This window comes from Primulina eburnea, chromosome 18, assembly GCF_022965805.1.
Source record: "Primulina eburnea isolate SZY01 chromosome 18, ASM2296580v1, whole genome shotgun sequence".
NCBI lineage: Eukaryota > Viridiplantae > Streptophyta > Magnoliopsida > Lamiales > Gesneriaceae > Primulina > Primulina eburnea.
Window position 1 is genome coordinate 26,848,581 of NC_133118.1, and position 27,572 is coordinate 26,876,152.

At 43.7% G+C, this 27,572-nt stretch overlaps 3 protein-coding genes across 3 annotated transcripts; 2 read left to right on the top strand and 1 right to left on the bottom strand.

The window, feature by feature from the left end:
- Positions 1-7,964: 7,964 nt before the first annotated feature.
- Positions 7,965-9,145, top strand: LOC140819220 (uncharacterized). Its single transcript, XM_073179232.1, has 3 exons — positions 7,965-7,977; positions 8,063-8,625; positions 8,708-9,145. Exons 1-3 carry the CDS (start codon positions 7,965-7,967, stop codon positions 9,143-9,145), a joined length of 1,014 nt encoding a protein of 337 aa, XP_073035333.1.
- A 6,803-nt stretch (positions 9,146-15,948) lies between these two features.
- On the top strand, positions 15,949-21,057 carry LOC140819221 (uncharacterized). The gene is made up of 2 exons (XM_073179233.1): positions 15,949-16,225; positions 16,334-21,057. The coding sequence occupies exons 1-2, from the start codon at positions 15,949-15,951 to the stop codon at positions 21,055-21,057; spliced, it is 5,001 nt and encodes a 1,666-aa protein (XP_073035334.1).
- Positions 21,058-21,797: 740 nt separating this feature from the next.
- On the bottom strand, positions 21,798-25,726 carry LOC140819738 (uncharacterized). Its single transcript, XM_073179920.1, has 3 exons — positions 25,286-25,726; positions 22,451-22,992; positions 21,798-22,379 (listed from the first exon to the last, which is right to left on the bottom strand). Exons 1-3 carry the CDS (start codon positions 25,287-25,289, stop codon positions 21,846-21,848), a joined length of 1,080 nt encoding a protein of 359 aa, XP_073036021.1. The 5' UTR covers positions 25,290-25,726; the 3' UTR covers positions 21,798-21,845.
- Positions 25,727-27,572: the final 1,846 nt, after the last annotated feature.

A 27,572-nucleotide genomic window follows, 5' to 3' on the forward strand; every position in this document is an offset into this window, starting at 1 on the left:
CATTGGGGTACTCCCCGCTGATGTTACTGTGGGGAGTATGTCATCTTTATGTGCATTCTTCGTGGTAAACTCCTCCGCCAACTTCCAAGCGTTGTTAGGCAGAGATTGGATCCATGCAAACCAGTGCATACCATCCTCAATGCACCAGCTGTTGTTATTTTGGAAAGGGGATGACGTGGAGGTCGTGGAAGCGGATGGACAGCCGTTCCAAACAAGTGCAAGTGCAGTAGAAGCCAGATATTAAAATGGGGATTTTGGGCCCATCAAAATCCGTAGCAATAGCAAGAAAGAAAATCCACTGTACATGCAAACACCAACTCCAAGCTCCGTGTTGGAAAGAATCCTCAAACCTACTGTTATCGTGCCGTCTAGGCCGATAATTCAGCCACTGATTGAGGAGATTGATGATTGATTCGAATCAAAAAGAAAAGGAGGTAGCTGCAACCTCTATATGGAAGGCACATGTGCAGCGAGTACTGGACAAACTAAGGGAAGAGGAAGCATGGGACACTTATGGAACTGAAGTTGTCCAAGAAGAAGAATACGAAGATGATGAGCTTCAAGTCGATGAGTTGTTGATGGCGTCATCTCAAATGGAAGATGGCCAACACGAAGTTCAAGACCCATTGGAAGAGATTAACTTGGGGGAGCTTGAGAATCCAAAAGTGGTATATGTGAGTAAGCTACTGGAAGAGCAGTTGAAGCAAGACTTGATCAGCATGTTGAAGGAATACAAAGATTATTTTGCATGGAGTTATGATGACATGCCAAGGTTGGACCGAAAATTGGTCGAACACCGACTTCCACTCAAAGAAGGTTTCAAACCATTTCAACAGCCATCTCGTCGCATGTCAAAAGAAGTTGAATTGAAAGTAAAAGAGGAAGTGGAGAAGTTGTTAAAGGCCAAGTTTATAAAGCCAATCCGATATACCGAATGGCTTTCAAACATTGTGCCAGTAATGAAAAAGAATGGCAAGGTCAGAATATGCATCGACTTCCGAGACTTGAACTGTGCAACTCCCAAGGATGTGTATGTAATGCCGATACCTGATATGTTGATTGATTCAGTGGCTAGACATGAGATGTTATCTTTCATGGATGGATTCTCTGGCTACAACAAGATCAAAATAGCAGAAAGTGACACTCACAAAACTGCATTCAGATGCCCAGGAGCTGTTGGTACATTTGAATGGCTTGTTATGCCATTCGGGCTAAAGAACGCAGGGGCCACGTACCAAAGAGCTATGAACTCGATCTTTCATGACATGATAGGGCATCACATTGAAGTATATATAGATGATATCGTTGTGAAGTCCAAACAAGCTGCTGATCACATTGAACACTTGAGGAAAAGCTTCCAAAGAATGAGGCAACATGAGTTGAAGTTAAATCCATTGAAATGTGCCTTTGGTGTGAAAGCAGGGAACTTTCTGGGATTTCTTGTACATCAGAGGGGAGTTGAAGTGGATAAGAACAAAGCCAAAGCTATTATGGAAGCAAATCCACCTAGAAACAAGAAAGAGTTGCAACGCTTCCTTGGGCAAGTGAATTACTTGAGGCGTTTTATTTCTAACCTTGCAGGGAAGACAAAGGAGTTTTCACAGCTGTTGAAGCTCAAAGACAGCGGGGAGTTCAAATGGGAAGAGTCGCATCAGAGGGCTTTTGATCTGATCAAGAGATATTTATCTAATCCACCTGTGCTTATGCCTCCCAGGTATGGAATGCCCCTTAAATTATACATCTCTGATGCTCATGAATCAATTGGGTGTCTACTAGTTCAAAATAATCATGAAGGAAATGAACAAGCCATCTATTATTTGAGTAGATTCCTTACTCCAGTAGAGTTGAAATACTCTGCGATTGAAAAGCTATGCTTAACACAGTATTATGCATGTACTAAGTTAAGACATTATTTGATTCAATCAAGAGTGTTTGTGGTGGCTAAAACCGATTTGATTAAATACATGCTTAATAGACCCATTCTCTCTGGGCGGATTGGTAAATGGTCTTTGGCATTGGCCGAGTTTACATTGACCTATTACCCCCAAAAGTCAATAAAAAGCCAAGCTATCGCCGATTTTTTAGCTGATCACCCTTCACTTGATGAGTTTATTGGAGAACAGGTTGGGTTTCCAGTTTGTGGAGTGAGAGTTCAACCCTGGGAGTTGAAGTTCGATGGATCAAGTACAGAAACAGCAGCTGGAGCTGGTATTGTGATCACCTCCCCAAGGGGTGTGAAAACCGCTCTATCCTTTAATTTGGATTTCCCATGCACCAACAATCAAGCAGAATACGAAGCATTGGTCATTGGATTGGAAATTCTGAAAGATCTAGGGGCAAGAGAATTATTGATATCAGGGGATTCTCAGCTGGTACTCAAACAGCTGTCAGGGGAGTTCAAATGCACAAGTTTGTCCTTGGCACCTTACTATACCGCCGCATCCCAACTTCTAGATGATTTCGAAGAAGTGTCATTAGTCCACGTCCCAAGACAAGAAAATTGGGAGGCGGACGAGTTGGCACAGGTTGTTTCGGGATTGAAGATGTCTCCAGAACTCACTCACAGACTAGTGTTGATTCAGAAGAAAAACCACCCTTCAATTCAGCAAAGAGGGATTCAGGTAGACACGCTCAACTTGGATGTAAACTTAGCTGGGGACTGGAGGGATGACATGAAAATGGTGCTAGAATCAACCGGGAAAGATATTCCACATGGTTTAAAAATGAGAGCTCTTAATTACGTTTTAGTGGAGGGTGATTTGTACAGGAAAGGGTTAGATGGTCTGCTCCTCAGATGCATAGGCTTCCCAGAGGCTTTGGAGATCATGAAGCAAGTCCATGAGGGAGTGTGTGGAGCCCATCAATCTGGAATAAAGATGAGATGGTTGATAAGGAGGTATGGCTACTATTGGCCATCCATCCTGAAAGATTGCATCAAATATGCTAGGGGATGCCAGCCATGTCAGAGACAGGGGAACATCCAAAGAATTCCGGCGGATGAACTTCACAGCGTTGTCAAACCATGGCCATTCAAAGGCTGGGCCATGGACTTAATAGGGAAAATCTACCCTTCATCATCTAAAGGCCACTCGTTCATCCTTGTGGCTACAGATTTTTTCACTAAATGGGTAGAAGCAGTGCCTTTGAAGAAAGCGGAGCAAGGGGATGTCATTAACTTTATGAAAGAGAATATTATTCATAGATTTGGAATTCCGGAGTCATTGACCACGGATCAGGGAACTATGTTCGCTGGCTCAGATATGAGGGAGTTTGCAGAAGACTATGGAATTAAATTGATAAACTCATCCCCTCATTACCCACAGTCCAACGGGCAAGCCGAAGCGTCGAATAAAGTATTGATAAAGATTCTACAAAAGATGATGGAAGAGAATCCTAGGGATTGGCCAAGGCTATTATCAGAAACTTTGTGGGCATACAGGACATCCAAGAGGACTGCCACTGGAGTGAGCCCTTTTTCCCTTACCTTTGGCCATGATGCAGTGCTCCCATTGGAGATTATGGTACCATCAATGCGAGTGACAAAGCAAAATGAACTTTCCCTTGAGCATTATAACGAAGCAATGATCATGGAGCTAGAAGAACTAGATGAGCTGAGAATCCAAGCGTACAATGCTTTGCTGTTACAAAAACAAAAAGTGGCGAGAATCTACAACAAAAGAGTTAACAAGAAAAGTTTCCATGAAGGAGAAATAGTGTGGAAGACCATACTACCACTAGGAACAAAGGATAGGGAGCTGGGCAAATGGTCTCCCAACTGGGAGGGACCATTCAAGGTACATAAGGTATTAAACGGAAATGCATATTGGCTATCAAGCATAGATGGCCATCCACACAAAAGATGCATAAACGGCAAGTATCTCAAGCCGTATTTTCCAAGTATGAGGGAATAAGTAGGAAGAGCTTGTGAGTAAAGCAATCACGAAGGCTAATCTTCAGTGGGGAGTTGGCATTCTTCTGTGGGGAGTTGGCCTTCGGGGCCACTTGTGTATATATTAAGTTCCTGATTTCAAGGTGTCATGTGATGTAGGCCTTAGGGCCACTGAAATAAATATATTTTGTTTATGATTCAACAATAAAATCGGTCGGGGAGAGTGGGACAGTAAGCCACTTTCATTCATTATGTTGAAGGTCCATTATTTCACTAGGGAGTCGGCCTTATGGCCACTTATTTCCAATGTTTTTATGGTACCAAAAATCATGGTGGAATAGACCGTTCTGCCATTATAAATTGATTGTTTGCATGTGCAGTGACAGATTCATGAAGTAGGCCTTGAGGCCACTTAGAATGTGGGAGGAAAGGCACACAGCTAGCGGGGAGTTGAGCTCACCGATCGGAAAAGCAAGTAATAAAGAAAGAACAGAAGAGAACAAGGGAGTCCGGAACTTACACACAGGCTGGTGTTGATTCAAAAGAGAAACCACCCTTCAATTCAGCAAAGAGGGATTCAGGTAGATACGCTCAACTTGGATATAAACTTAGCTGGTGACTGGAGAGATGACATAAAACAGGTGCTAGAATCAACCGGGAGAGATATTCCACATGGTTTAAAATGGAGAGCTCTTAATTACGTTTTAGTGGAGGACGATTTGTACAGGAAAGGGCTAGATGGTCTGCTTCTCAGATGCATAGGCTTCCCAGAGGCTTTGGAGATCATGAAGCAAGTTCATGAGGGAGTGTGTGGAGCGCATCAATCTGGAATAAAGATGAGATGGTTGATAAGGAGGTATGGCTACTATTGGCCATCCATCCTGAAAGATTGCATCAAATATGCTAAGGGATGCCAGCCATGTCAGAGACACGGGAACATCCAAAGAATTCCAGCGGATGAACTTCACAGCGTTGTCAAACCATGGCCATTCAAAGGCTGGGCCATGGACTTAATAGGGAAAATCTACCCTTCATCATCTAAAGGCCACTAATTCATCCTTGTGGCCACAGATTTTTTCACCAAATGGGTAGAAGCAGTGCCCTTGAAGAAAGCGGAGCAAGGGGATGTTATTAACTTTGTGAAAGAGAATATTATTCATAGATTTGGAATTCCAGAGTCATTGACCACAGATCAGGGAACTATGTTCACTGGCTCAGATATGAGGGAGTTTGCAGAAGACTATGGAATTAAATTGATAAACTCATCCCCTCATTACCCACAGTCCAACGGGCAAGCCGAAGCGTCAAATAAAGTGTTGATAAAGATTCTACAAAAGATGATGGAAGAGAATCCTAGGGATTGGCCAAGGCTATTATCAGAAACTTTGTGGGCATACAGGACATCCAAGAGGACTGCCACTGGAGTGAGCCCTTTTTCCCTTACCTTTGGCCATGATGCAGTGCTCCCATTGGAGATTATGGTGCCATCAATGCGAGTGGCAAAGCAAAATGAACTTTCCCTTGAGCATTATAATGAAGCAATGATCATGGAACTAGAAGAACTAGATGAGTTGAGAATCCAAGCGTACAATGCTTTGCTGTTACAGAAACAGAAAGTGGCAAGAATCTACAACAAAAGAGTTAACAAGAAAAGTTTCCATGAAGGAGAAATAGTGTGGAAGACCATACTACCACTAGGGACAAAGGATAGGGAGCTGGGCAAATGGTCTCCCAACTTGGAGGGACCATTCAAGGTATATAAGGTGTTAGACGGAAATGCATATTGGCTATCAAGCATAGATAGCCATCCACACAAAAGATGCATAAACGGCAAGTATCTCAAGCCCTATTTTCCGAGTATGAGGGAAGAAGTAGGAAGAGCTTGCGAGTAAAGCAATCACAAAGGCTAATCTTCAGTGGGGAGTTGGCATTTTTCAGTGGGGAGTTGGCCTTCGGGGCCACTTGTGTATATATTAAGTTCTTGATTTCAAGGTGTCATGTGATGTAGGCCTTAGGGCCACTTAAATAAATATATTTTGTTTAAGATTCAACAATAAAATCGATCGGGGAGAGTGGGACAGTAAGCCACTTTCATTCTTTATGTTGAAGGTCCATTATTTCACTAGGGAGTCGGCCTTATGGCCACTTATTTCCAATTTTTTTTATGGTCAGTCCATTGACTGTGAATCTGTCCCTGTCGCCATCCCTATTGGGGCAGCAGACACCAGGTATGTTGTGTATTTGCTTATGAAATAGAGTATGCGCATGCTTTTGCTTACTCCCTTATTGGTATCCAGGTTGCCAGCTGCACCGTCATCTCTACCTCAGACTGCTCCTAGTAAGCCGACTCTATCCTCAGGAGTAGTTATTCCATCTATGCCCGCTGTTATTTCAACCTCTATCCTCACTTCAGTAATGGCTACTCCATTGGTTCATCCTACCGCATCGACACCATCTGGTACGTCTTTGGCTTGTAGTCTTAAATGTTTGCACAAGTGTGTGAGTCATCAATACATTTCTTGTAGGTGCACCCGCTATTACTCAACTTTCACCAAGTCCTGGGGCCCTTTACCATCACGCGGTTACTGCTAAGCCTAGGTACTAGCTGTTTCTTACTCTAGGTCGTCTGATTTCCTCTTGTACGGTAGTGCCCTTATCTGTATGTTATTCGGATTGCAGGACTAATGCTGCCGATTTCCTTGCTTCTGCCACCATTGGCCCTATCCGGCACCCTTCCTATCCTAACAATCAATTTCCCCCACCAGTTCATCAGTTATTCTTTCCATTGCCTTCGTTACATTCCAGGGATTTACTGCTCTCTCGACCTTTATTACCTCATGGTGAGCCATCCCAATTCAAATCTTGGCCGAGGGTTCCTGACAGCTGGGTTGACTGGGTAGAATGCTTGGAACCCCACTTCGGGCAACAGTGGCGCCATCAGGGATTATGGCCCCTGATCTTAGTATCTAAGATGAAAATAGCCAGACAGTCCGTCCTGTTTGATTGTCTTCTTCGGTTCTGGTCCCCCTCTTGCAACGTCTTTATCTTTCCTTTCGGCCCATTGTCCATAACCCTCTATGACATATCCTTGCTCTTGGGGTTACCGGTAGCAGGGCCTGACTCCCCTTATTTCGTTGACGACCCTGCTGCTCCTGCTTTGGCCCATACTCGTTATTGTTATCCCTCTTATAGGGCTGTAGTTAAAGAGTGGTCTTCGTGCTCTGGTGTTCCTTCTGAGGTTGAGCACACCATGTTCCTCTGGGTGTTAATCTGCCATTACATTTTTTGCCCTTCTTCCGGCAAGCCTTCCTCCGAGTACTTACCATTAGCATGCTCTCTTAGCACCGGTAGGGTCTATAATTTAGCAGTCATGTTCCTGGGGTCTATATCTCGTGGTCTGAATCAATGTGTCCGCCACGATCCTATTTCTAAGCTGGGGGGAGTAGCCTGGTTTTTGCAGATATGGGCCTTCTCTTATTTCCCTGGTTTAATGGATTCTTCAGCCGGCTCCGCGGCCATGCTGTGTATCACTTCCTTGATGGAGAGTCGTTTGATCCTTTCAGCCCCCGAGCTGATGAAATATCTGCAGCACCAAAAGCTTAAGTTCATTAATCTGCCATCGTGACCCACTGTCTCCTGTCTAACACAGCCCTTGTGGGTTGAAGTTTATCCTGATTTCCACGGTCGCTCCCTTGACGATATTGCTGCCTTGTTGTTGACTCAGTACATTCATCAAAGGTTGTTGGTGGTAGATTGTTCTTCTACCCGTCCACCATACAACGACAAATCCATCTGGTCCTTCGAGTTTTACAATCCGTCTTTGTATGCGTATCAATTTTGGCTGTCACCGGCGATTCCTCAAGCTATTCTGTCCTTCCCAGTGGATCTGACCCATATAGCTTCGGAAGTTGCATCCAGAAGATTTTCTAAGGCCACTGTGCAGCTACTCTCCACTCTGCCACATAAATTCCTTGGTTCTATTGTGCAGCAAGAAAAAGGAACAACTGAACCATTCGCTACCTGGTGGAGATCTCTATATCTCGCCTTGATCCCTTCATTGATCCACCATCCTGGTATGGTATTGTCTGGTATCTATTTACTTGCGTTTGTATTCACATGGCTTATTTGTTACCAATACTTGTCATTTCTTTACTTTTTTGGTGTTTTACGCAGGTACTCGTAAGCGAGACTTGGCTTTCGGTGAGGAAAGTTCTGGGGCTCTCAATGTTCCGAAATTGGATATTCAGGGGAGTCTGAAAATCAATCAGGATCCGGTCAAAGTGCACCACAAATCTCAATCCTCCAAGACAAAGGTAGCTCCTAAGGTTGCTCCGGCAAAAAAGACTGCTCCTAAGCTTCAAACTGTGGATCGACGATACCCGACTCGCCGTTCGACTAGATTGATCACTAGCCGGAGTAATACTCTTGATGATCCAATTGTCCTTGCCGACGAAGATTCACCCCCTGCCTCGAAGCAGTCGAGTTCTAAGGATCCTACTACCACACAGTCGGATAGTGATGGAGTTTCTAATGCTGATCTCGGCACTGCTACACTTGGAGAGGGGTCTACACATGTTGGAACTTCTGGTGTTAAACTCATCCATGATTTTGATGATTCTGAGAAACGAATCAATGATCCTTTGATTGAGGATGACACGTTGCCGGAGTTTCCCTCTAGTGCTGGGTTCAGCCCAAATCCTCTTGGTTCACTGTCTGCCGCGGCCACTCCCTCCATGGTAATTTCTTTCAACTTTTCTCTTTGTTTTGAATACCTCCGTGTATTTTCCATGCTCAACCTTGACTTTGTTTATTTGACAGGATCTTACATCTCGTAGGGCGCGACTCGGTCTCATTGGCGAGCCGGAAGGCCAATTTGACCTGAGCTTCTCTGATAGTGTTTCCTCTGAGACTTCCACTCTTGAGAGAAATGCCCCATCCGTTGAAGCCCTTGCTCATGCCAAGATAGCAGTTCGAAATTTCCTTGGTCTTGGCTTGCACCAGCTTGGGGAGTCCCAGAGATTGGCCATGCTCTCATCTATATCCATTCTCAAGACTTCTCCAGAGTTTGCCACCTCGGAGTTCAGCATATTTGATGGCCTTCCGACCATCTTTTCGGAGTCTGATGCTGCCTTTGCCACCACTGCCGATATGATATCTCGTCGCTCGTCCTTCCAAAGCCAGCGTGAGAAAAAAGAGGAGCTAGACAGGCATGACAAGGCGCTTCGCGAGCAGATTGTCGCAGCAGCGGCCAATTAGGACGCTGAGGAGGCCGAGGTCAAAAAGTTGGAGGAGGAGATCTTGCGACGCCGAGCTAGGATGGTCACTTTGCTGGATGAAGCAGAGGCTTTGGAGGCTATTTTGTTGGGCAGTAGGAGAGACTCACAGGCTATAGGCCAACAGCTCCTTAGTCTCAAAGATGACTATCAACTCTGGACCGATCGGCTTCGGGAAGCAGAAAATACCCAATCGCAGTGTCTAGCCAAGTGGGAACAGCTTCGAGCTTTATTCCCTTGATCTTGCTTCGTTTAGTCGACCAGTATTCATTAGTTCGAGATAGCCGTTTGCATTTCTTTTGATAAGCGCACTTGTTGGAACTTTACTATCTTTTCCCCTATTTTAGATTCGATTATCTGCCTTTACTGCTCCCCTTTTTGTTGGTTTGTCTTGTGTACAAAAATGCGTTTACTCTCAGCAGGTAATAAGGATTGACCATGAGTTGGCCTCGGTTCTCCAGTGTATTCGACACTTAAGTCTTGGTAAGTCTGGGGCTCTTTGAAACACAGGTAAGACTTAACCCTTACATGCCCTTACGTGCTCTTATGTGCTCTTATGTGCTGCATCTACTCAAACGATTCCCTCGTCCTTTACATTATGCATTGCACTTCAGTCGGATCCCTTTCCCGCATACACGTATATGCATTTGCACTTCAGTCGGACCCCTTTCCCGCATACACGTATATTCATTTGCACTTCAGTCGGACCCCTTTCCCGCATACACATATATGCATTTACACTTCAGTCTTATCTCTTTCCTGCATACACGTTTACTTACTGTTCTTGCATGCGGAGGATCCGCTTTATATTTGTTACGTTTACTTACTGTTCTTGCATGCGGAGGCTCCGCTTTATATTTGTTGACTGTTGGCTTGGTGTTGTGGTTGTTGGATGATGGATGTGGAGTGAAGATGGGTTTGTAACATGTGATGTTGTGTATTGGAGGTTGGGAAGGAATTTCTATTCGCTCTTAATCCACTTAACCCAACTCACTTCAATAGCTTCAAGCCATAGGTTGGCCTAAAACTCCCCGCTCGCGATTATTTCCTCATCTGATTCCCTATCGAAACAAAATGCATTCAATATGATAAAAGTGGCCTACTGGCCAACTTTAATTGATCTTTCTCGTTTTTTGAATCATAACCAACAAAATTTTTACATTAGTGGCCCTACGGCCTACTTAAAACAAAATCTTATAACATGAGGTTAAAAACCGTACAAAAATGGCTGGATAGCCTATTTCTATACCAAAGTCCACTTCGAGGTCCTCTTGGAGTCCGCATAACGCCCTTGTTCTCTTCGTTTCTTCATTATTACTCGATGTTCCGTTCGGTGAGCCCAACTCCCCGCTCGGTATGTTTCTTTCTTGCCCTATTCTAAGTGACCTCAAGGCTTACTTCATGAGTCTGTCACTGCACATGCAAGCAACCATTTATGCAGTGGCTGTATAGTCGACCTTATCAATGATTTCTCGTAACATGAGAATAATAAAAACATCAACCAAATGTATGGACAAGTGGCCATAAGGCCGACTCCCCACATACTTAATTTCTTTTAGCGCGAAAGCTACAGTAGACTCGAATTATCACCGTTCAAACAAAATTTGGTCTCTGAAAGTGGCACAGAGTCCACTTTGTTCTCCATATTTCACAATATGTAAGTAATAAAACAACAAAGGTAAGCCAAAGTGGCCCCAAAGGCCAACTCCCCGCTGGATATTAGCCTTTCTGTTCTCTTTACTCACTCCCTTAACAAGCTGATCAAATCTTGCTTAGTTCCTCCTTCCAGCAATGTGCTCATATATACCACTTTTGGATTCTCAAGCTCCCCCAAGTTAATCTTTTCCAATGGGTCTTGAACTTCATGTTGGCCATCTTCCATTTGAGATGGCGTCATCAACAACTCATCGACTTGGAGCTCATCATCTTTGTATTCTTCTTCTTGGACAACTTCAGTTCCATAAGTGTCCCATGCTTCCTGTTCCTTTAGTTTGTCCAGTACTTGCTGCACATGTGCCTTCCATATAGAGTTTGCAGCTACCTCTTTTTCTTTTTGGTTCGAATCAATCATCAATCTCCTCAATCAGCGGCTGAATTATCGGCCTAGACGGCACGATAACCGTAGGTTTGAGGATTCTTTCCAACACCGAGCTTGGAGTTGGTGTTTGCATGTACAGTGGATTTTCTTTCTTGCTATTGCTATGGATTTTGATGGTCCCAAAATCCCCATTGTAGTATCTAGCTCAACTGCACTTGTACTTGTTTGAAAGGGTTGTCCATCAGCTTCTACAACCTCCACATCATCCCCTTTCCAAAATAATAACAGTTGGTGCATTGAGGATGGTATGCACTGGTTTGCATGGATCCAATCTCTGCCTAACAACGCTTGGAAGTTGGCGGAGGAGTTTACCACGAAGAATGCACATAAAGATGACATACTCCCCACAGTAACATCGGCGGGGAGTACCCCAATGGTCTTGGTAGTTTCGCCTGTAAATGCAGCAACCGAAACTTCTGAAGGAATCAAGTCTTCCTCATTTTTGCCCAGACTTTTCAACATTCTTATCGGAAGAACATTCACAGCTGAACCATTGTCAATCAACACCCTGGACACCGGCTTTCCATTCAAGTAGGCTTTGATGTACAACGGCCTTATGTGCTTGGTCATGGCCGGTGTAGGCTTTTCAAGTATCACTTGTTTGGGCTTATTCGGGTGATCCTCCTTGATAATCACTCTTGAGCTCCCTTCAGGGAGTTTATTTGCATGCTCTTTCTTTTGGACTGATCCTTGGGGCATCAACTCCCCATTCTCTTCTTCCATCATTTTAAACCTCTCGGGTAGTATCACCACTCCTGTGGTACAATCCACAGTGATGTGAAATTTTCCAATACAAAAATTGATTGTTTTTCTTGCTTGATCATCTTCTTCGCTTAACAAATCATCATCATCTTCAACAAACTTATCCTCAGTAGCGGATCTTCCAAACTTGGACTTACTCCCCACTGGCTCCCTGGAAACTGGAACATCAATTGTGGATTCATTTTTCAACTTAGCGGACTCCTCTCTTCTTGCCACCGCTCTTTCTCTCAAAAGTCGTCTCTTTTGTGTCCTAGTCGGTGGCCTAGGGAACTTTTTGTGTTGGGCCACCCTCCAAGACTCACTGAACTCCCCTCTGGCTGGAAGAACGTATCTCGGCTTTACTCCACTGTTCTCAATCATTTTTCCTTTTCTGATTTCGTATGAACGCCGTTCTCTGCCTTGATCAGCTGATAATTTTCTAGTTTCCACCTTTCGTGGCTCAAATGCATATGCATTTCTCCTGTCCGAATACCTTTGACGATGATTGCAAGATGACTCCCCTCTAAGCCATTGTTTCTCCACCACTGGTCTTTCAAGGAAATGTTGATTCCTCGGCCTAAAGGCCGCGGATTCACCAACATTTCTGGGGAAACGTGGTTGAATTGTGCGCATTCGATCGGCATTATGCCTTCCAGGTGCTTCAAACATTTGACCCTTTGGAATCCAGTATTTCTTGATTACCCGGTCTTTCACTGCAAAGGATCGGCTTCTTTTCTCATTGAGAAGATCCCTCAAATCTGTCACATTCACATTAACCAAAGCTACCGGGGGAAAAGGATCATCATCCACCGCCATAGACTCTTGTTTGTTGGGGAATTTCACAACTCCCTTGTTAATTCTATCTTGCAAAATGTTCTTGAACGCCCAACAAGATTTGGTGGCATGATTATAGGAGTTGTGGTATTTACAATACTCTCGTCCCTTCAGCTCTTCTGTAGGTGGCATCTTGTGATCAGGCGGGAATGTGATGAACTTTTCTTTCACCAAGAAGTCGAAAACTTCTTCGGTCTTTGATACATCGAATGTATACTGCATGTCTTTGGGGAGTTGGGAGTTGTTCTTCTCTGTTGGCTTCTTTTTTAGCAGCGGAACTGTGCAAGACCCGGCCGATTGCATCTCTGCCAATGCCACCTCTTCCACCTCCTGATAATAAGACCCCATAGTAGTTTTCTTCTTGTACGACTCTTTCCGCAAGAGTTCTTCGTATTCAGCCACTTTGGCTGCTAGCTCGAAGAAATCCCTGAACTCCATTCCCTGGAATTTCTTCCTTAGTTCAAAATCCAGCCCTTTTTGTGCCATTTTCACGAACTCTGTCTCCGGTAAGAACACCTTGCATCTATTCTTCAATCTTTTTGAATCTGTCGATAAAATATTCCACGGACTCTCCTTTCTTTTGAGTGACTCTCGATAAGTCGGCAATGCACACTTCTGGTTCTGTTCTGTAGAATTGAATGTGGAATTGTCTTTCCATTTCTTGCCAACTCATCATGGAATTTCTGGGGAGTGAGGCATACCAAGCGAATGCGGTTCCAGTGAGGGAATTTGGGAATAGCCGCAACTTTAGATTGTTGAAGTTCTCCAAGTTGGCTAACTCCCCGCATTGAATGGTGAATCTGGCTATGTGTTCCATGCTGGACTGGCCATCTTCCCCGGAGAACAAACTGAAATCATGAACTCTATAACCCCTTGGATATGGGTTATTAATGTCTATGTAGTCTGGATAGGGTTTGTGGAACTCTGGGCTGCCAATTTGTTTCAAGGCCGGCCCATACAGCTCTTGAACAGCTTCTTTCACCATTTCTGGATCAATCCCGTGCATGTTCCGAGCGGGGAGTTGTTGATGGTAGTAATTTGCCCCCCGAGCCTGGAACCTGCATTTAGACCAAAATTACCTCCTGGGAAGCCCACATCTACTCCTTGATAATCCATGTGTGACATATCTTCATACACTCCCGGTTGGTATAGAGGATTGGTCACGCTGTACACTTGACTACCTGGTTGTTTCGAGCTCCCCACTCCATGAGCACGTGGATATGGCTGAGCCCTCCCTCCTAGGCTTTCTTCTCTCTTGTGAGGTGGTGTATACCTTTTTTCTGGTTGATTTGGGAGAGTACACTCTGGGCGGCAAGGATCGCCAGCCCTTGAGTTTCCAACTCCCTGGTCGAACTCATGGACTTGGTTACTTCCCTGACCAGTCTCTTTGACAGTGATATTTTGCTCCCCTCGGGTAGACTGGTTCGGTTTACTCAGTAGAGTCTTTAAACAATCAGACATGGCTTTAGATAATGCCACTGAGATCTCTTCAATCTTTATGGCGGTCAACTCTTCCACCACTCTGTCTGAAACTTGATCATATGTAATAGGAATCTGCAGCAGATCTACTTCTTCAGCCTGTGGTTCGACAGTAGGTTGCTCTGGCTGTGGAACCTGAGACGTTCCCTCTTGATTAGCCAGAGACTCCCCGCTCTCCTGACTGACGTTTTCTTTTCTTTTGGCGGCATAGTGCGGTCCAACCGGGTGTGCCAAAAATATGTTTGCACAAAATTTGGTGTTGTGGGCGTGCCAGGTGCGAAGTGCACCAATTTGCGTAAAAACAACGAAAATCTAACTTCTAAAAACTTGACGATTATGGATACTAAATTCGACCGTCGGTTCTAATCTCCTAAAATGACTACGACGCCAAAATAAAGAAAACTACTGGAATTTGGGGAATAAACTCCTGACATCATTTATATTTTCAACAAACAGTAGGAATTTACAAAATATGGAAATATAACACAAATAATTGCTGAAATCTAGAACTAGAAGACGCTAGAAATGTACTGGAAATACTTGAAAACTAGTGCAATGAAAGATTGAATTTTGCAGAGAGTATTTGCAGATTTTGTCTGTGTAGTTGAGCTGTGTGTGTCCTGTCGTCTGTGTGCCGATCTCTTTTTCTTCCCAGCGTGTTGTGCCGTTTCTCTCCACTCCCCCATGATCTCCTCCTATTCGCTCCACGATCTTCTCCTTTTTCCACGATCTTTTTGACTTATCTGAATTAATTTGAATCGATGAAAATTTGTCCGCCACATTTGATGGGCTTGTAATTTAATTTGACTTGTAATTTAATTGGGCTTCCATAATTAATTATTTTTAGCCCAAACACAAGGGGTTGAAAAATTTATGAACAATATTTTTGTATGTATGTACTTGAATGATTGTTGTTGTTGTTGTTGTTGAAACCACATATAATGATACGTAGCTCTAAGCTCACATGTCTATTCACGGATGAAAAATCGATACGACATATTGAAATTATAATACTAATATATGATATTTGAATATCAATTCTTCCAAATCTTATAAAAAAAAGATTTTGAGTATAAACATTTTCTCATGACATGGACAGACCTCTCACTCGAGTTTAAGTTTGAAGATTTAAATAACTTACTCTATGATTAAACCTTTTATATTTTATTTGTTGAATGACTTAAAGCATATTAATGAATACTGATAGGTCCAATTGTATTAGTTGGCCGAGTTAAAGCCCAAGTTGCTTGTAAAAGCCCAAGCCCACTAGGCGCTCTCAAAATTCCTATAAATAGAGGATGTCTCTCATTATTCAAGGTATGCTCTCATTTTTCCTCTGAAGCTCTTGAGTTCTCTGAGTTTTCTCTGAATTGTTTACTGACTTGAGCGTCAGAGTGCCTACGCCGGGAATCCTCGCGGCGCTTCTTGACGAGTGTTCGTGACGCAGGTGACACCCAGCGATTTACCGTGTATTGTCTACGTGGATCCGTTTACCGACCAGGTGAGCTCCTTTACGGGCCAAGTGGACAAGTTTGCTAACCAGTCAGATCTCGCTTGTGCAGTCTACGCGACTCATTTATTTTAGCTGCATCAGCTTGGCGCCGTCTGTGGGAAAGTTACTTCGTCACTCGAGGATGCACACTCGTTCGCATTCTTCTCGCGATGCTAATAGGGAGGGGCTCCCACCTCAGCCTCCTCCGCAGCAAGAAATGCTCATCACCCGCGAAGCATTGGAGGCCTTGGTTAAAGAAACAGCCGCTCGCGCCACGGCCGAAGCAGTTGCTCAGGCGCTAGCGCACCGCCAACATGCTGGTACCAGTGAGACAACTCCTGGCGACAATTCATCTTCTCGTGACCCTGACAAAACGTTAGGGAACAAGGATGACGCGGGCAGAGAAGCTGAATCAGATGGTTGAACTCATCGTCCCCACACACATAGAGAAAGTGTCACACTCCCTACTTACGCACAGGGATCGCGCACTTTGAGTGGACAAGATAGTCGCCTAGCCGTCTTACCAGCTCGGCGGAGCCCTTTTACCACCGCCATATTGGCCGAGTCATTGCCAGCAGGAACGAAAATCCCCAACTTGCCAGAGTATGATGGAACAGGCGACCCGCAAGAGCATCTCCACAAATTTTATGCGAGAGCTGACTTGTACGATATCAGCGATGCCGCTTACTGCAAGATCTTCCGAACTACGCTAGCTGGCCGAGCGCTTGCTTGGTTCAACAAGCTCCCCTCAGGGACCATAGATAGTTTGGAGAACCTGACTCAGCGTTTCCTCCACCAATTCTCTATCAATAAGAAGTACCCAAAAACTGCAGCTTACTTGTTTACTGTAATTCAGAAAGATGGTGAGGGCCTGCGTGAATACGTACAACGATTGACGCAGGCTGTGCATGAAGTTCCCCATGTTAACCATGACCTGTTAGCCGGAATAATGCAGCAGAACCTCCGCCACAGGAAATTCAAGGAATCGATAGCTGGGAAACCCCCTCACTCATTGGAGGAATTGTTGGAGAGAGCCGAAAAATATATACGAATAGAGGAGGCTATCGAACCGAGGTACTTGGGGAAAAGAAGAAGGGAAGAAGAGAGATCGGAAGGGGTAAGAAGAGAGGAGAAGCGAACAGCTCAAAGCCCACGGCTCCAGTATACTCCTCTGAAGGCACGTTTGTCAGAGATACTGGTGGTGGCAGAGCAACAGGGTTTGTTACAACCCCCGCGTCCAATGAAGGAAAATCCTAAGCGTCAGAGATCTGACAAGTATTGTCGTTTCCACAAAGATAAAGGTCATTCCACCGAAGATTGTTTCAGCCTTCGGGCTGAGATAGAAAAGTTGATCGAGCGAGGACATTTAAGTGACTACGTGGATAGGCGTCGTGGTCAGCAGCGAGACAAGAGGCGTCGTGACGACGATCGTCCACGTGGGCAGAGACAGGAGCAGGGTGAGATGAGCGAGAAAGCCAAGCATAGAGATGAGAACCTGCCCACTGGGGGCATCATATCTGTTATAACTGGAGGGCCCGCTTGCGGAGATTCAAACCGTGCAAGAAAAAATCTCGCGCGCGCCGCCAGAGCAGATCACACTTCCTCGCACTTAGCCGCGATTCAGCCGATAAACGAAGTATCGATGACAGATGTTGACATGACTTTTGGGGGTGAGGATTTGGAATCCCCTCGGGGAGAACACAACGATGCCTTAATAATTTCTGCTATGATTTCTAATTTTTGGGTAAAAAAAATATTGATAGACTCAGGAAGCTCGGCAGACATCATTTTTCATGAGGCATTCCAGAAGCTGGGTCTAGGCAATGTTCAACTAGCGCAAGTGAAAACACCTCTCGTCGGTTTTGCAGGAGAAGTAGTTGAAGCAATGGGAGAAGTTACTCTACCCATTTCATTGGGATCTTATCCAAGGCGGAGCACGAAAATGGTAAAGTTTCTAGTGGTGAAAGCTCCCTCGGCATACAACGTAATACTAGGCCGTCCAAGCCTAAACTTGTTTCGCGCCATCGCGTCCACTTATCACATGAAATTGAAGTTCCCGACTTCTGACGGAACAGGAGAAGCAGTTGGAGATAGCAGGCTTGCTAGGGAATGTCATGCTTCTATTTTACAAGACGCGGTGGAAACTCGGAGGAGGCAAGGACCCGGGATAGATTCCATAAAAGGGAAGAAGCAAAAGCTTGAGCAAGATTCAAGTGACAATGGAATACACCTGGTAGAGGGGAAGTCAGAGGACAGAGAAAGAATGACCGCAACGGAGGCTCTCAAGCGCATTGAAATAGTACCAGGTGACCCAAAAAGAACCCTCAAGATCGGATCCGATCTGTCAGAAGAGGTGGAGAGCGCTTTAGTAGCTTTTTTGCAACGCAACACCGATGCATTCGCCTGGGGTGACGGGCCGTTACCTGGGATACCCCCTGAGTACGCGCTCCATCATCTTAATGTGAATCCACAGATGAAACCAATTAAGCAAAAAAAGAGGTCTTTTGGCCCAGAGAAAAACAAACATATAGCCGAAGAAGTTGAAAAACTCATAAGAGCCAACTACGTCAGACCTGTGTCATACCCGGAGTGGTTGGCAAATGTTGTTCTAGTCCCAAAAAACGGTGGAAAATGGTGTCTTTGCATAGATTTCACTGATTTAAACAAGGCATGCCCCAAAGATCTTTTCCCATTACCTCGAATCGATTTATTGGTTGACTCGACTGCAGGATGCGAACTGCTCAGTTTTCTCGATGCCCACCAAGGGTACAATCAGATAAGATTGGCACCCGAAGATCAAGAAAAAGCAAGTTTCATCACCGATCGAGGGATCTATTGCTATGAGGTGATGCCCTTTGGACTTAAGAACGCTGGACCAACATATCAGCGATTGGTGAACAAGATGTTCGCGAACATGATTGGGAGGAACATGGAAGTATATATAGACGACATGCTTGTGAAAAGTGTTCAGGCAGTCAAGAATGTGGATGACCTCGAAGAATGTTTTGGAGTGTTACGAAAGAATCAAATGAAGCTGAATCCAGAAAAATGTTCTTTCGGTGTGCGGGGTGGCAAGTTCCTTGGATTCATGGTTTCGCAAAGAGGAATAGAAGCAAACCCCGAGAAGATAAAGGCGATCTTGAGCATGAGTCCGCCACGAAGTGTGAAAGGGGTACAAGAATTAATGGGGAGAATGACTGCGTTGAATCGTTTCATTTCTAGAGCTGCAGACAAAGGTCTGCCCTTTTTCAGAATTCTAAGACAGGGAAAGGGGTTCAAGTGGTCGGAAGAATGCCAGCAGGCATTCGAAGAGCTGAAGAAGTATTTGACTACACCACCACTTCTAACAAAGCCCCAATCGTGGGACACGTTGTTGCTCTATCTGGCAACCTCGTCCGACGTGATCAGTGCTATGCTCGTGGTGAATGTGGGAAGAGAGCATAGACCCGTATATTACGTCAGTCGGACATTGCAAGGGGCAGAGCTCCGATATACCAACATTGAGAAATTAGCGCTAGCCTTAGTAACTGCAACGAGGAAATTACGCCCATACTTACTATGTCACCAAGTGGTCGTGCTTACCAATCACCCTCTCAAGCAAGTGCTATCTGGTCTAGAGGCATCTGGACGAATGGTAAAGTGGGCTGTTGAGCTGAGCGAATTTGGAATTGAATTTCAACCTCGCCCAGCTATTAAAGCACAGGTCCTCGCAGATTTTCTCGTTGAAATTACAACTAATGAAGCAGAGTGCTCCATCCCAACTTGGGTGGTTTATGTGGACGGATCCTCCACCGTGCATGGGAGTGGAGCCGGGGTGGTGCTAGAGAGTCCTCAAGGTGATATATTTCAGTATTCTATCAAATTGTTGTTTTCTGCATCAAACAATGAGGCCGAGTACGAAGCGCTCATAGAAGGAATTAAGTTGGCCCTATCGGCAGGAGCGAGAAGTTTAGTGGTGCATAGTGATTCCCAGTTGGTCGTTAACCAGGTCAAGGGAACTTATGAAGCCAAAGAGGAAAAGATGACCAAGTACGTGACTCGGGTCAATGAGTTACTCGCTCTTGTAGAGAGTTATGACATAAAACAAGTGCCTAGGGCAAAAAATGAAGTGGCAGACCGTCTAGCTAAATTAGCTAGTTCTTGGACAAACATCGACAGTAGGAAGATCACCTTCTTGACAATCAGTAAGGAGGAAGCAGAAGAGACCACATGCAATATATTGTGCTTAGAAGGACAAGAACCAAGTTGGAAAGACGAAATTCTTACCTACCTAAAGCACAACGATCTTCCCCAAGATCCTGCCGTCGCACGCAAGCTAAGGGTAAGAGCTGCGCGATTCACAATCATAGATGGAGAGCTCTACAAACGAGGCTATAGTCAACCATTTCTGAAGTGCCTATCTCCGAGCAAGGCTAATTACGTTCTCCGCGAGATCCACGAAGGGATTTGTGGAAACCACTTAGGAGGGAAAGCATTGGCCGGGAAAACCTTACGGCAAGGTTACTTTTGGCCGACCATGAAGAAAGACGCATTAGAATTGGTGAAGCACTGTCGAGCTTGCCAAGAGCATGCCAATCTCCACCATCAACCCGCGACGTTGCTGCAACCACTGGAAAGTCCCCTGCCTTTTGCCCAGTGGGGAATGGACTTGGTAGGACCTTTTCCCCCAGCTACGGGACAGAGAAAATTTCTCATAGTTGCCGTAGATTACTTCACAAAGTGGGTTGAAGCAGAGGCGTTGGCGAAAATTTCGGAGAAAGAAGTGATAAGCTTCTTGTGGAAAAACATAGTGTGTAGATTCGGGATTCTCCGAGCGCTGATCTCGGATAATGGCACGCAGTTCTCTGGAAGAAAATTAAAGGAGTGGTGTGAAGGTCTCTCTATCAGGCAGTTTTTTACGTCGGTTGGAAATCCACAAGCCAATGGGCAAACAGAGGTAACTAACCGAACTATATTGCAGCATCTGAAGACCCGTCTCGGCAAGGCTAAAGGCAATTGGGTGGAAGAGTTGCCGAGCGCCTTGTGGGCATACCGAACTACACCTCGCTCGTCGACAGGGGAGTCTCCTTTCAACCTGGTACACGGTGTCGAAGCTGTAGCCCCCGCCGAGATAGGAGAGACCTCGTTAAGGGTAAAACAATACATGCAACTCGAGAACGATCAGGCCCTTCGAGCCTCTTTGGATATGATCGATGAACTGCGAGATGAAGCATCAGTCCGAGCAGAGAGATACAGAGCACGCATGGCCTAGAGCTTACAATGATCGAGTAAAACCAAGAGCCTTCCAGGTAGGCTATCTGGTCATGAGGAAAGTGGATGTCTTGCACCCCGTCGGCAAACTTGAACCTAAATGGGAAGGCCCTTACAAAGTAGTGGAGATAATCAAGATAGGAACTTATCGCCTCCAACACCAAGATGGGAGAGTACTACCTCGACCATGGAATGTAGCAAATTTGAGGAAGTTTTACCCGTAGAGGGACGCAGCTGAATAAAAGAATAAAAGTTTATATCTTGTTGTTTAAGTTTTTGCATTTTTCTCCATGTAATTCCACCATTGCGAGTTACAATAAAGCTGTCAATTTTCTCTCCTTTAGTAGCAATTACTAGTTGTTTGTAATGCTCCAAGCGCTAATGCTTAGATCGTCACATATATACCCATGTAGTCGTCAAAGGTTTCCCAAAAGAAAAAAAGAGGTCTGGCCAACCTCGCGGGATAGCCGGCATGACAGACACTATAAGAGGTCAACGACGACATAAGTCCCGGGATATCTCACCACCCTTAATGGGGGTTTAGGACTTCCCCTGGAAACAACATATTGGGAGATTGATCCCCTCCCAAGTATAAAATAAGCATTGCGTTAACGTAACATACGAAGCTCCCGCGTAAACAAATCTAGCAGATATATAGAATGAAGAGCGTTAATTCCCAAACAACTATCCAGTACATATTGAAGTACCAAAAATAAAAGCAAATAGAGTAACTCCAATAGTAACGAATGAAAATCAAATATAAAGAATGACGATAAGTGCGGTGTAATACTATGTTTCTTCTTCAGCAGCCTGAAGATCCAATGCCTCGATCATCTCGGCATCGCCCAACGGGATATCGTCAATGGAGATTCTACTTATCTCCAAGACGCTAGGCTCAATCATCATCACTACCTCTTCTGGCACACGTCCAGTCTTCCTCAACTGATCTCGGCAGTCCAACACCACGTCATCATGAATTGTCATGGCCTGATCAAGAACGTCATCGCGAAAGGCATCAGACGCTTTGAAAGTCCGAACACTTTTTTCCTCAACATTCTTCAGAAAAGTCTTGCCTGCCTCAGACTCAAGAAACTGGCCGCCAGTCTTCAACTCTGCAGAATGTTTCTCCTCAAGAATTGCAAGATCTTTTACTTTGTCAGCAAGTTTTCTCTGCATTTGAAGAAGTTCCGCACTGATTTTATTCTTCTCCTCGATAAGACGGCAATTCTCCTCCTTCACACGAGAAACCTCTTCTCGCCACTTGTCTTGATCGTTCCGCAATTTTTCCTCCCGAACTCGCACAGCACATGCTAACGACAAACCCTGCAAAAAGTAGAATAAGTAATTAGCACGCCGACCAAGTCAGCAAGATACTAACATAATCAGCACACTACCTGACACGAGTTCCACGCAAGAGAGTGCGCAAATGAATCTGTGGGCAACGACACCAAGTGGACCATGTCATGGTCCCCCACAATGCTCCGTCCCTTCTTCCACCCAATCTCAGGGTCTTCTAAATCCCAAAAAGAGTCAGCTTTCTCCTTATGATTGACCCCATCTACAAAGATATGCTTAGCACGCGGAATCTTGGATGACATCCCATGATCGTCCGCACGGATCCTCTTGATACTTTTTGGTATCTCTTCATCATTCTTCTTTTGTGCCACCTCTTGACCTCGTTTTTTATCCTCTCTTCCTCCATTCGAAGGCTGAGCCTCCAAAGCTCTGTTTGATGGCGAAAAGCTAATTTTCTTTGGCGTATTAGATTCCGTCCCACGGAAATGCTCGGAGCTGCTTCGAGGGAACCCTCTTCGGATGATGTCAATAGATTCTAGAGCCGCACGATTTGTAGGTGCTCGACTATTCCCAGCAATCGGGGAACGCCTCCCTCCATTGGCCTTGCGAGCCCGGATCGAAGCCAAGTCGAACTTATTGCCTGCAAAAAGACAATTTGTCAGAGATGTCAGATAACAAGATTTAAAACAACAAATTATAATGCGAACAAGGAAAAGAAAGGCTAAGGAGGAACAACAAGCAAGGAATAATTAAATAAATAAATCTATATGTATATATAAATATACATTATATATATATATATATATATATATATATATATATATATATGTGTGTGTGTGTGTGTGTGTACCAGCGATATTTAAACTCCCAGTATTAAAAAACTCTTCAAAGAGACCGAGATCTCGGCATTGACGTTGCAGCGCATGGTGAGTTTCTGTCATTGCAATCTTCCGGAGTCCCGAGCTCCAAACCGCAGGTATTCCCCACCCGCAGTCCTCGACATAAAAAAATTGGGATTTCCAAAAACTCCTTGGCGAAGGAATTCGGGACAAAAATTTACATTTAGGTCGAGGTTGAAAGTAGATAAATGAATCTGGTTTACTCCTGCGTCCCGAGAAAAGTGAGTGGAACAATTCTACACTTCGAGGCATTTGAATTTCCTTTACCTTGTGGCAAAAGGCCGTAAAGACTATAAGGGCATTCGGGGATAGTTGGCTAAAGCTAATACCGAAACTGTCGACCAAGTTCACTAACAGAGTTTGTGGAGGAAACACCAAACCATTGGTAAAATGTTCAAGAAAAATACTGAAATAACCCGGCGGTGGGTTATGACAATTATGTTTAGGCCCCGGAACCTTAAGGTCGCACTCCGATGATATCCTAAGCATTTCACGCAAACTCTCAAGATCTTGACTAGTCAGAGCATCGCCCAACTCGTCACCCAAAAGTTCACTCGGTTCATGGTCATCCTCCAATAAAGGACTCTTTAATGGCTTATATCTTTTGGAAAGTTCACATGAGGCTAAAGATCGAGTCTCAGGATTAATCCCAACGCTTGAACCACCAAGGGGTCGAGAAGTATCCGACTCTGAAAGGTAATAGTCAGAATCGTCACTCTCGCTAGAGCCACTTAGGGACATTTGGCTATGCCTACGGTTAGCCATCAACAGAGAGTACTCTTTTCCACGAGGAACAGAACCTGCAGAAATATTTTGGTAAAATATTTTATCAAAACTCCGAGACACAAATCCAAGTACTCAGATCCAAAATATGATTATATATATATATATATATGTATTTATATTCGTAATTTGGAAATTTGTTCCCCAAATACAACATACGTGTGATTTTTTGTCAATCAAACGTCACTACAACCGTCGTACGGTAACATATCAGATTTCGAAATTCATCCTTGGATCTTTCGAGACCGTGGTAGAAATCGAACATGGACGCCCATGATTTTGGTGGAGGGTTTCGGGTCCCTTTGACACCCCGTGTTCGCGGCACCGACGATTTTTTGGGGCTCCCCCATCGGTCCCCTAAATCGGTTTTTTGGCTTAAAATGTACAAGCAAACGTCCCTTACTCAGTAAACGTCACACTCTCATCTTTATTCGCATCGCATAGATCTGTCTCTGACTTGCGGGGAATGATTGTAGCAGGTGACTATTGATCCGGAACCATCAGAAAGTATGTGCTCGTGGCGTCTCTGAACCTTTTTTTTTTTTGATATCCTCCATGGCCGTATGGGTAAAGCCATCATTCAATATGGTTCGGCTGCACCAATTCTTGGCTGCCCGCCTCACGGCATGCGCCTTCTTTCTGTCCACCTTCGCGGGATCTCTTCCGGATCAATCGCCAGTGTATCGCACCCTGTTGTGATGCCTTAGCCACAGCGGTTTGTTACTCGATCTCCCCGGTGAGGATACATGACAGCAAATTTGAGGATCGCCACGCCATGCTCCCCATGCTCCCTTCCCGTGCCCAGATCGGCGCACGTTTTTTTCGGCTTGGATGCGGTCAGAGATCGGAGCAACAAACTGGTGCATGACAGCAACTACAAGGATCGCCACTCCATGCTCCCTTCCTGTTCCCAGATCGCTGCATTTTTTGGCTTGGATGCGGTCAGAATCAGTGCAACAAACTGAATGTATAAGGACGAAGGATTTACACATCTGAGGCGGGGAGTTTTCTTTTTCCTTTCCATCAACTTTGGTTCTCGTGGACCTCCAGGGGGCAGCACCCTTTTTTGGTGGACCGCACGCAGACAAGTGTGCTTTGTGTTGGTGTGAGTAATCACTCCAATCGTGTTCACACATAAGAATTAACGAGGAGCAGTATCATTTATTAGTTCCATACAACAATAATATTTAATACAAACAAACAAATGCAAGACAAATCAATAACGACAAAGTGAGGAGTAGTGATACTTACTCATGTCTAGCTAGTTGGACGTTGACTACCCATTTTCCACTTTCTTCTTCTTGTCAACAAGAAGTATATGTATATATATATAGCTGCGGATGCTGGAAAGTGTAGAGGCAAAATCTTGTGAAATCCGATCGAGTTGCTCAATTCAAGGGATTTTTTAGTTGCATCAATCGGCTACCCAACTGCACCGAAGATAAGGTGATGTATTTCTTGAGAGTCACTATCGTAGGGAATATATATTAAAATAAAAATAAGAAAAAGCAAATAAAACAAAAAAAATAACAGCCAGCGAGAACCAAGCAAATAGCAAAGGTCTTTCAAATTAATTTTCGCGTACAATATACTCTCGATCACTTCATTAAAAAGTGTTCGAGAGTGGGGGGCTTATGATAGGTCCAATTGTATTAGTTGGCCGAGTTAAAGCCCAAGTTGCTTGTAAAAGCCCAGGCCGAGTTAAAGCCCAAGTTGCTTGTAAAAGCCCAAGCCCACTAGGCGCTCTCAAAATTCCTATAAATAGAGGATGTCTCTCATTATTCAAGGTATGCTCTCATTTTTCCTCTGAAGCTCTTGAGTTCTCTGAGTTTTCTCTGAATTGTTTACTGACTTGAGCGTCGGAGTGCCTACGCCGGGAATCCTCCCGGCGCTTCTTGACGAGTGTTCGTGACGCAGGTGACACCCAGCGATTTACCGTGTATTGTCTACGTGGATCCGTTTACCGGCCAGGCGAGCTCCTTTACGGGCCAAGTGGACAAGTTTGCTAACCAGTCAGATCTCGCTTGTGCAGTCTACGCGACTCATTTATTTTAGCTGCATCAAATACCATGATCTGAAAGATCATCATTAACCACATTTGTCCAAATTTTTAATAGACTACCTCATCTTTCCACTCATTCAATTAATTTTTCAATGTAAGATATGTCGGATTGAGACTTTATTTATTTCCTATTTACATGATCAAATCATCTTAGACATGTCTCCCTAATTTCTATGAGACTGCATCTAAATAAATCATAATCTTTTCTTTCCTAATTATATGATTGCATGTTTTGTCACACATTCATGTTAATATCGACATTTATGTTGTCGTCATCTTCTACATATATAGTGTGTGATGTTTTTTAAATTCATAATATGTCTTTCCTCATGTTTTTATCAGGTAAATATTAATTATCGCAACTATATTTTATATTATAAATATTGACAAAAACTTATGTGAGACGGTCTCACGGGTCATATTTGAGTGACGGATCTCTTATTTAGGTCATCCGTGAAAAAGTATTACTTTTTATGATAAGAGTGTTACTTTTTATTATGAATATAGATAGGGTTGACCCGTCTCACAGATTAAGATCCGTGAGACGGTCTCATGTTCATAAATATTTAAGAGTAGGTCTCATGTGAGACCGTCTCACGGATCTTAATCTGTGAGACGGGTCAACCCTACCCATATTCACAATAAAAGTAATACTCTTAGCATAAAAAGTAATATTTTTTATGGATGATCCAAATAAGAGATTCGTCTCACAAATACGATCCGTGAGACCGTCTCACACAAGTTTTTGCCAATATTTAATTTCATATCTAAAAACTACGATACGAATCGGAAGCATTTTATCTATAAATTAGAATAAAAAATTCTCTCCAATATAAGAACTTGAACCCGAACCCGAACCCAAATAATTATCCAAATTACCAAACTTTTTCAACCCAACGAGCCAATAATTATTTTATTTTAGGGGGGTGTATTCAATCTAAACTTTTAATGACTTTTTTTAAAACGTGGACTTTTGTGGAGTTGATGGAATTTGATTGACTTTTATAGAATCTCATGGAATTGTAAAACATATTTCATAGACTTTTATAGACTTTTTTTCAAGATTTTTGTAGACTTTTGTAGACTTTTATAATTGTGATTTATTTTTTTATTAATTTCTTTTAAATAATTATTGGACATGTATAACCTATTAAATTTTAAATTTTTTTATTTATGAAAATGTAAATAAATTTTACTTATTTAAAGGTTAAATAAATTTAATTTGTGAAAAACGACAAATGAACTATTCAATTTATTGAAATCAAAATTTCAATTCTTTATGTCAATTCAACATATTAATGAACAATATTTTTATAAGTTCATAATAAAATTTTATTAAAATGAACAATTTATGAAAATGAACAATTTATGAAATAAAATAATCATAATGATTCAAGAAAAAAACAACAATTCATCTATTTTTACACATAAATATTGGCAATATAATAAATTCAAGATTAACCAATCATACCTTTG

What these genes read in the sequence shown, in the direction of transcription:
- LOC140819220 (XM_073179232.1), top strand. An exon ending in CCGCGGCCACTCCCTCCATG is followed by an intron (nt 8,626 to 8,707) that starts GTAATTTCTTTC and finishes TTTATTTGACAG; the next exon opens with GATCTTACATCTCGTAGGGC.
- LOC140819221 (XM_073179233.1), top strand. Translation starts at nt 15,949, where the DNA reads ATGCACACTCGTTCGCATTCTTCTCGCGATGCTAATAGGGAGGGGCTC. An exon ending in CAGAGAAGCTGAATCAGATG is followed by an intron (nt 16,226 to 16,333) that starts GTTGAACTCATC and finishes CCGTCTTACCAG; the next exon opens with CTCGGCGGAGCCCTTTTACC.
- LOC140819738 (XM_073179920.1), bottom strand. An exon ending in TTGCGTGGAACTCGTGTCAG is followed by an intron (nt 22,380 to 22,450) that starts GTAGTGTGCTGA and finishes TACTTTTTGCAG; the next exon opens with GGTTTGTCGTTAGCATGTGC.